This window comes from Lactuca virosa, chromosome 3 (assembly GCF_052849685.1).
Source record: "Lactuca virosa cultivar CGN04683 chromosome 3, Lactuca_virosa_CGN04683_v6, whole genome shotgun sequence".
NCBI classification, from domain to species: domain Eukaryota; kingdom Viridiplantae; phylum Streptophyta; class Magnoliopsida; order Asterales; family Asteraceae; genus Lactuca; species Lactuca virosa.
In genome coordinates, this window is record NC_136428.1 from 361,611,071 (window position 1) to 361,621,542 (window position 10,472).

Sequence of the window (10,472 nt, forward strand, 5' to 3'; positions counted from 1 at the left end):
AATGAAGCTTGGAGGTGAGGTGTTTATGGATCTATGTGGTCTTGATCTTCCAAGTTGGTGCTTCTCTCTTCTCTTTGCTTCAAAGACACCACAAACACATACTTTTCAAGCTCAAAGGAACACACACACACACACAAGAGATTAGGGTTGCAATGCACGAAATGAGGGCTGGAGGCTGGTGAGGGAATGAGCATTGGAGAGTTAATGATGTTTATATAGGGTCCGAACCCTAAAAATTAGGGTTTGGGATTCTGGCACGTATGCCCAGTGTACCAATCTGTACGCCCATCATACGTGAGCTTCGCCCATAATTTACAAAAATGCCACTATGGGCCACTTTGCAACACTTTCCATACACAAGGGATAAAATGCAAATAATCTTCATACTTAGGGTTAAAATTGTAAATACTTTATCATCGTGATGTTACATTAGAATCGTCAATAATAGCCCTAGATTCCTGTAAATCAAAGCTAAAATCTCATCTTCAGACTCAATGGAGTTTAAAGAGGGAGGCATTGAGTTTTCTTAAAACCAACACCAAATCCCCACCCAACATCATGGCGCTTTACTGTCTCTACCTCCACCAATGCTTTCGAATCTGACGTAAAACGGTAGTGGGTTGTTGTTGAGCGGATGGAGAGATACTGTTGTAGAGAGAAGAGAATATTAAGGGAGTCGTGTAACATCGGCAATAGGAAGATTAGGCGAATGAAGAAGGTAGTGGAGTTGGGTTTTTCTTTTGTCGATTTCTTGGAGCTCCGATTACCGACGACCACCATCCGTTTTGAACCACTAGCTCACCTGCACCGCCGCCGAGGAGGTTGGCTCTCATTCCCCTTCCTCTTTGTTATTCTTCTGATTGTAGATGAAACACACAAGACACACAAACACATTTTTGTTTTTTGTTCTCACTCCCTTCCAAGTTCCGGATCGACTTTGGGGTAATAAGGTTTTAACTTTTTTTTCTTATCTACACAGAGAGAGAGAGAGAGAGAGAGAGAGAGAGAGAGAGAGAGAGAGAGAGAGAGAGAGAGAGAGAGAGAGAGAGAGAGAGAGAGAGAGAGAGAGAGAGAGAGAGAGAGAGAGAGAGAGAGAGAGAGAGAGAGAGAGAGAGAGAGAGAGAGAGAGAGAGAGACTATTTGTTAAAAAAGTTTTTTTGAAATTAAAGGAATATCTACGAGAGGTAACTGAATATGAAAGTTGATCCAATTTGATGTATTTGACATGCTATTTTTTAGGTATCCATTTTCTATTATACAATCTTGGCCAACTTTTTACTCCTTTATACGAATTTAGTACTTTATTCTTTTACAAAATTTTCCATCTTTTTTTTTAAACCTTTGATGATACATACTTTTTTCAAAACTTGTTTTTTTCTTCGGTGAATTCGCTTTTCAAAATTCATTTTTAAATTTTTTTTATAATTTATAAGAAAAACTAACTTGTAAAGAATAACTCTTATAAAACTTGTAAGTTACAGCAATTTCGCAAAAAAAAAAAAGATGTCATAATAGTAAAAGAAAATGAAGCAGTGTAACCATGTAAATTTGCTATCCCATGTCATAATGATCAATTTGGAACAAGTTTTATAGTCGACTACCTCTCGAAATATATTAAAAATATATAAAATGGTATTCTAGATACATTAAAAATAATTGGGTGCCAATAAATAGCATTATCCCATATGATTTAATAATTGTATTATAAAGAATTTGTAACACCACATCGAAAGTTGGTTTTCTTTTATAAATTTAACTTACGTTAGATTTAATAAAACCTTTCATACCTTAGGTGACATTTTTTATAAATTTATCGGGTTTTCTTTTAATTTTATACAATCACATATAAATCCAACATATATTACAAAATATATATATCCCATGAGTAGAAAGTGTAATGCCCTATTCGATCCAACAAGCAACCAAGTAGAAAAATATGTAAATGTAAAACAAATCAACACAACCAAATCCGCCTTTTTTCCCTACAATATTGTACAACATTGGTTTGTTTTCTTCGCCTGTTTGTAGAACATCTGTTGAACGTATAAAGTAGGGTTAAATGCAAGAAATAGCAACATACTTTCATTGTCATGTTTATTAAAGCAATTATATAAATCTCATATAAATACAAAGCAATTATCACTGCTATAATTGGATAGATTTTTTTTTTAGTAAATTACAGGAATGGTCCCTATGGTTTGGGGTAATTTGTGCGTTTGGTCCCTAACTTATTTTTTTAACTCGGAAGGTCCTTACTATTTGTTTTTTTATGCACTTGGTCCCTACTGTTTACTTTTGTTACGTGCTTGGTCCTTGTCTTACCTAAAAAGACTATTATTTAAATAGGGAAAAATGGTGAGGTAGATAAGGTAAGGTGAGGGGGTGGGGTTGGGGGTGTGTTTATTTAAATGAATTAAAAAAATCAAGGGCAAAATAGTCTTTTTAGATAAGACAGGGACCAATCATATAACAAAAACAAACAGTAGGGACCTTCAAGATTTAAAAAATAAGTTAGGGACCAAACATGCAAATTGCCATAAACCATAGGGACCATTCGTGTAATTTACTCTTTTTTTTTAAAGTATAATGAATTTTATAAAGTGCAATGTTTAAAAAGAAGAAAATGAAAAAGGTAATGTTGTAACAGAAAGAATTGAAAGTAGGTTAATATCATAAAGGATCTTATATATTATGTTTTTTCCTTTTCAAACTTCAACTTTATATTTTTCCTGAAAAAGACCTTACATTTTTGGATCTTTTTTCGATTTGGCCCTTTTAGCATTTTGTTTTCGGAAAAAACGGGTTAATCTCATTAAAAAAATCTTATCTTTTTTGTTTTTTTTATTAAACCTCAATTTTATTTTTTGCCTGAAAAATACATTGTATTTTTTCATTTTTTCCGAAAAAGCCCTCAACTTTGTATTTTTCCCCCAAAAAAACCCTCGACCTTCGAAATGCTTCCAAATAAAACCTCAACTTTTTTAGTTTTTCTCGAAAAAACCCTCACATTTTACAATTTTTTTTTTGGAAAAAAATGACTAAAAGGGCAAGATCGGAAAAAATAAAAAAATACAAGGTCTGTTTTAGGCAAAGAATAAATATGAGGTTTAATCCGGAAAAAACACAAAATATAAGGTCTTTTATGAAATTAACCCCGATAAAAAAAAACGGGTTAAATGAGGGTTTTTTTCGGAAACAAAAAAAATTGAGGAAATTTTCAGAAAAAAAATTAAAGGGTTGAGGTTTTTTTCCGAAAAAAATAAAACGTTGAAGGTTTTTTCAGAAAAAAAAAATGAAAAAAATTAGGTCTTTTCAGGAAAAAAAAATAGAGATTTAAATCGGAAAAAACACAATGTGTAATTGAAAGAAATGAAAGTAGCATGCTATAATACATAACTAAATTAAATTATATGAAATTTTCATGTCAAAAATATTGGAAGAAGAATAATTGACACCTGTGAAGCTGTACTGAGGTCTGAACTTTTCTCAACCAAACTATCCAACTTTTCACCTCTTTCAAGAACACTATCAATAGTCTTGTGCTGTAATCAAAAAAAAAAATAATAAAAAAAAAAACATATTTTTAGCATTAAAATTAAAAATATGTAGCAAATATACCCTAAATTATTTGATGTTGACATTTCCATGGGTCTTTTAGGCTGCATTTGTTAAAGGAAGACATGACTAGAGTGGACAGGCTTTCTAGGGCGATTTTTAATGATGAAGGGTATTTATGTCTTTTCCACAGACAGTGATCAAGAGCGAGTTTATCTCTCACCTAGTTCTACCTGACATCTGACATCTCTCTTCTTGGCCTTATATGACTTTATGTAGATAATTAAATCCTAATAGGGGTTGTAGAAAGAGAAGACAAGTAAAAGACTAAATTATCCTTACTAACTAAACTACCAGGATCCATAATTATTAAATAAAAAGTATAATGCTATAAGAGCATCCACAATGGTTAACCTCTTAACAGTTTTTTTTTTTTTTTAAGTAACTAATTTTTCATAATCTATCTAAAACTTTTTATAAAGTCCCTTATTTAACTTTTCGTTTTTTAAGCACGCGTCATATTTATTTAAATAAAATATTACTTGACATTAACATTTGAATAAATAAATATTAATGAAAAAGATTATAAAAAAAATGATAAAATTATTACGTATGTAATTATAAAACTAAAAGACAAAAAAGATATAAAATAATCACTATCAATTTAATATTTTATATCAGAGAGTATATTCATTTTTATTAAAAGAGATTAATAAGTCAAAGAATAATCAAGATTCAAAATCCAAATATAATTAGGGTAATAAACTGAAATATTATTTAATATAGTGGGTTAAATGTAAAAATCACAAAAACAAAATAACCTTTTATAAAATCATAACTACATGATAAAAATCACAAGAAAAAGGTTGTCTTTTTTCAAAAAGACTAATTCTAACAAATAACAATTTATGGAAAAACCTCTCATTGGAGATTATATAAGATACAAATTGGCAATTTGGTCAACAAAAGTCAACACACTTACAAGTATAATTTTTGTTTCATCCAATTCCCTCTGAATTTTCAGCAGCTTATCTGCCTGAGCAGGATCCTGAAAAATTAAAAAGTAAGAAAGTAAAAAACATAATTACTTCAGTTTATTTTTCAAAATCACTTGTGGAATTAAATTAAAAAACCTGAAATCTGATCAAAGCTTCATCTAAATAAGGCCATGGTTGACTTTGATCTGCTTCTACAGCTTTCCATGAGTCACCAAAATTCTTTTGGTATTCATCTAACACCTAAACAACACACAAAACTTAATAATTTAGTAATTTCATCATTTACAATGAATTAAAAGAATAAAATAACATGAAGGTTGTATAATAGGCTTACTTGGTTTAAAAGAGAAAATGCACTTCGAACTGGATAGTGATCATCCATAAACCCCAAAGCACAAAGACCATTTCTATTGTAGGAATGCACCTTGTATTCTGATTAACAAAATAAATATGAATTTAATTATTGAGGTAATACATATATGTATAGAAATTATGATTGAGAGTTCATGGCTGCTCTTGAACTTCACATCTAGCAATTCAGAAGAAAAATGTCTTCTGGGAAAGATTAGGGTTCTTCTAATTTTTAGGTTTCAAAGCTTCTTCCAATATGGTGGACACTTGATTAAATTGATTATGTCTCAAACACGATCAATAAAGTAAAATTATCCCAATATTTTTTTTCTTGGGATTCAAGCCCTATTAGAGAAACGCAGATCCGATTCAATTTGTAATCATAGAAACAAATTGCGAAATAAACAAAAATTGAAGACGAACAAGGGAAAACCGACTTATGTTGAATGGATTGATTCGAAATTTCCTGAAAGTAAACTAAATTCCTTAAAACTGATTCGTCTAAATCAAACAAATAAAGGGAATTCAACTCAATTGTTTCTTAGATTTCAGGCAGTTCAAGGGAAATCAGATCCGATTCAACTAATATATTCACAGAGCTCGTATGGCAATCGAACAGATAAAGTTCAAAAAAATAGAAAGTAAAGTTGAAGAAAGGGAAGAACGAAAAAGCTACCTTCGTGTTGAACGGACTGACGTTGCGATGGAGGCGTACGTTTAGCGACTGTACGACCAACAAAGACTATGAATTCCTTGACGCTAGACCTCTGGAAGTAACCGAAATGGCTGACGTCCGTGGCATTTGCTAGGATCACCGGATCCGACGATCCGTCGGGATTGCATTTGAGAACAAGCAACGCGGTGATCTTCATGTTCTCTGTAAACTGTAAATTTGGGGCAGATACAGCTGAAGCGCTTGTTTGATTGTTCCTGTGAAGAAGGTAGCGACGATGGCTATGGCAGAAATACCTTTGACTTGCCCAAATCTATAGAAATACTAGTCAGATAAGGAAATAATTTTTTTCAATTAACGTCAAAAACTGAAAACAAATTTTATTTTTCTTCTTTTAATTGTTATTTATTATTTTTATTTGATTATTAATATTATGGGGAATTAAATAATCTAACTGATTTTTTATTTTTATTTTTTTTTTGACTAAAATAGCTATAAATTTTTTTTTTTGGTAAAATAACCGCATTCTCCGTAACACATTGTTCCGGAGATGTCTCCCAAAGTACGATTCCGGACCATGTCTTCGGAATAGATTTGACTTTATTTTTTTCTCTTTTTGCATGTATGTTTTGTTTTTATAGAATGTATAAGTTTTGCTTTCATAAAATGTATAATTTTTAGTTTTATAAAATATAAAATACAATTAAAATGAACAAACAACTAATAAATACATAAACTAAATAAATGATGTGTGTAGGTCATATTACAAATGCGATATTTAGATTATCTTTGTCCATGTACCCCAAAATATTTCCGCTATTCGTTTTCTATAACTCATAGCCCATTGACCGGTGGTTTTACCCTCTATAGAAAATCGATTTTCTTGGTGATCAACGCCTCCAAGAACCAACACAAAAACACCCCACAATCCCCTCTGATGTCAATCTGTTGTGGTACGTCTAGGGCCTTTTCGAGGTCATCTTGAAGCTCTCAAGTGGGATTGAATCTGTTGGTTCGGTACCCCAGTAGTTGACTCCTACTAGCACTTTGTGGATGCGGGCTCTCAGACCTATAAACCAATCCTCATTTTCCGAACAATAGCCGCCCTTCCAATGACTATCGTATATAGTCATTTTGAATGTCTTCAAATCCAAAGAACCCAAAAACCAATAAGCTTGTGGTATGTTAATTGGGATGTAAAACAATAAAAAAAAAAGTTTAGAAATAATTAATTAGTATATAAATACTCAGGTAATGTAATCCAAACAAAATTATATCGTATCACACTATGCCCAAGCTGGGTAAATGGATCCGTCAGCCATGTCACTCCAGTCATATGTATCAGTGTTGAAATGTAACGCCCATAAAAATCATGAAAAATTTAAACTTTCAAAACCAATCCAAGAATCATAATTGTTTACAATGTAGTTTTCAAAACATGTTTAATATCAGACTTTTCCCAAAATCATAAATCAAAACACGTGGAGGTGTACGATCATGCATTCGCCTTCCCGCGATCATCCGAGGTACCTGAAACATAACCCAAAACTGTAAGCCAACGCTTAGTGAGTTCCCCTAAAATACTAACACATAAACGGATAAACAAATACAATAACAACATGTAACAGGCCCACATCTAAAAAGACTGGATTACCCTTGAGTTCACAGCATAAGTTTGGCTTGCCCTCGGGCCCACAGCTTATGACTGGCTTGCTCCTCAACCAGATCAGTTCCTGGACTGAACTCTATCAAGCCCTCAGTACGAGTCTGGCATACCGCACGGTCCTCAGCTCGTATCTGGAATGCTCATGAGCCCTCAGTATGAGTCTGGCATGCCTCGCTCGACCCTCAACTCATATCTGGAATACTCTAGGTTTTGTTTGCTACCGCACGAAGCAGTACAACCTCAACCCACCATAATATATCGACATATAACAAATAATATCATATACAAATAATCATACAAACAACATCAAGGTAGTCCTACACATCTACCAACTAGCATATCGAAACTAGCATGCATATCTATCTATACTCAGCATATCTACGAATATCAGGTTATCAAACCAATGGGTCGGCCTTGGTGTCTTCGACACATAATTACAATGAGGACAACTCACCTCGCAAACTAAACAGAATTGATGAGGCTCGACTCTGAATCTTAGCTCTCTAACTGATACCTATTTCCACCATGTGACCAATTCCATCAAAATCCCAAATACCAAAAATACCCTCACAGTCAAACTTGGTCAAAGTAAAAGTCAAAGTCAATTGGTCAAACCCACTAAGTCAGCTGAGTCAACCCAGCTGAGTCAACTCAACCGATTTAACTCAACAAGGTTGACCCAGTGCGAGTACGTTGGGCGTACTCCGGAGGTACGCTTAGCGTACACGAAGCCTCATAGTTTACCACCATCAGGGTGGTTGACCGAGTATGTGGGGCGTACCCTCGCCCATATTTCAGATCTAAGGTACAAATACACACTAGAGTCATAAAGTTTCCAACTTTATGACTTTACAAGTCTAAAAAGTTAAACTTGGTCAAATTCCTTGTCAAAGAGTTAAAAATTCAAAGGAGGTCAACACAAACTGAGTATGCCCAACGTACTCAGTCTTTATGTTCAACATAGTAGATCCATTCTTGGTTACGGGGCTCCGGCCTGCTATGTTCAACGTACCACCAGCTACGCCCAGCGTACACGTCCAATTCCATTTTCCTTCATTAAGTGCTTATTTCATTAAGATCTCACGTCTAAAGCTCAAATCCAGTCCTAAATAATATTCTAAGTCATAAAGATTCCAACTTTATGACTTTCCATGGCTAGAAGGAGTCCATACACCAAAATCCTAACTTAATACACAAACCAAAACATCATAGCTCTTGCATGGAGGGAAGAAATGGAAAAATATCACATTTTTGTGGTTCCTAATATCTCCATAATGGATAACATTTCCAACTTTATCCATGAGGATGGTCTAAATTGTTGGATAAGGTGTCTAAGTCCGTAACTATATTTGGTATATACTTGACTCGACCCGACATGGTCCATTTGGGTTGCACTTCACCGAAACAATTTGTATGGATAATCTTTTGAGAATAGTATATTTATGATTTATTAATATATTATTAGTTATAATATATTAATATGAAATCATATTATTTAATTAGTATTGATCAAGAATTAATTTAGAATTAATTTAGTAATCAAAAGGTACTAGTTAAATATGGACTCTTATATATATATAATGGGCCAATGTTCATTTAGGATAGGCTAAGCTTGCATGGATAGTCCATGGGGTTTTTAACCCATGGATCCTATGGAAATGAAAAGTCATGGGTATTAGGGTTTACGTGGATGTAACCCTAATCCACCATACTATATAAGGAGGTCTTTTTAACATGAAATGGCACTAGTGTGTGTGAGAACAAAGGTGGGCCGATTTCCAAGTGTGCATTATTATTCTCTCAAGTTTTCCAAGTTGTGTGGTGATTTGTGATTCCACTTGAGGCATCCACATTATTGGTGCTAGGCTCTCAAGACTCCAAGCAATCAACCACAAGAAAAAGGTATGTTATTCTACTAAGGTTTTATGCTACAAGTACCCCATAACATGCTAGTTAGGTTGAGAACCTTGGAAAATCAAATTTGCATGTATATTAGAGAAAACATAGATTTAAGGTTTCTAGGGTTGCATGTACACCATAGGAGTGTTAGAATGCTCAAAACCCATCAGTGGTATTAAAGCCTAGGCTTGCTTTCAATATACTTGATGCAAATTGCTGAAAAAAGTCAAATTTCTGCTCACTGTTCAGTGAACTCGCCGAGTCCATGGGGGGATTCGACGAGTCCAAGTGAAACTTCATCCTACTCGTCGAGTAGGTTCTTGCACTCGGCGAGTAGGAGGCCCTGTGTGCAGATTTTTGAGTTTTGCTGCTGGAAATGGACTATAATCATTACCCTAAACTGCTTTGGACTTATAAAACCTGTTTTTGGTGTGGTAATGATTATGCTAATCCATTTACAATGGTTATTATCAAATTTTCAAGTTTTATATATGTTTATATGATTCTTGAAATTGTTGATATGAATGTTCATACTTATGAGTTTTAGTAGATCATAGGAATTATTTGCAAATTGTTTGTTAGTGTAATTCATGATCTAAATGCCAATTAATGGACTCCATAACTTGTCCTTAAGTTATGGAATTCCAAAAGTCTTTTTCTTTAAAACCATTAAAACTCATAAGTTATAGAAATGAAAATCTTGAATAGTTTCAAAACTTGCCCTCAAGTTTTGGAATTTGTAAAGTCTCACACACACTTTAATTCCAAACCCTAGAGTTTTAAAAGCTTAAAATTCAACCCTTATACTTTATAATATTATAAGTTAATAATATATATATATATATATATATATATATATATATATATATATGTATAAGATCAAGTCAGTCTTACCGTTAGTAGGCCTCATTCACGAAGCCGGTCTATAAGGGGGTATAAGGTTGTTGCCTATAAAATGGCAGCTTAATGGGTGTCCACTCTCACCCACCGCTTCCTTGACTGGTGGAGGGTCGTTAGCCGAACGGGTAGGACAATGACTATAATTCTCATTAAAAGTATAATGATAAATATAAAGTAACTAAACCTTTTATAAATTCCCAATCCTAGTTACTTTCGAAAAATGTGAATTTGGTGCTAACCCATGAAATTACAATTTGTACCTTACCAAGTCGTTAGTGGAGCGTGTGTGGTTAACCACCACACTAACATGGACTAGTAAGTGTGGCAAAGGGTAACTTAATGTTTATCATAGATCGGTGGAGCGCGTGTGGTTAACCGACACATCGATTAGGTGATAAAGTTAAGGGTACCAAGTTAATTTGCATGGTTA

At 33.6% G+C, this 10,472-nt stretch overlaps 1 protein-coding gene across 1 annotated transcript; it reads right to left on the minus strand.

Moving 5' to 3' along the window:
- Positions 1–1,844: 1,844 nt before the first annotated feature.
- On the minus strand, positions 1,845–5,892 carry LOC145167600 (VAMP-like protein YKT61). Its single transcript, XM_079086836.1, has 6 exons — positions 5,581–5,892; positions 4,888–4,985; positions 4,689–4,793; positions 4,538–4,603; positions 3,456–3,542; positions 1,845–2,033 (listed from the first exon to the last, which is right to left on the minus strand). Exons 1-6 carry the CDS (start codon positions 5,774–5,776, stop codon positions 1,983–1,985), a joined length of 603 nt encoding a protein of 200 aa, XP_078942962.1. The 5' UTR covers positions 5,777–5,892; the 3' UTR covers positions 1,845–1,982.
- Between the last annotated feature and the right edge of the window lie 4,580 nt (positions 5,893–10,472).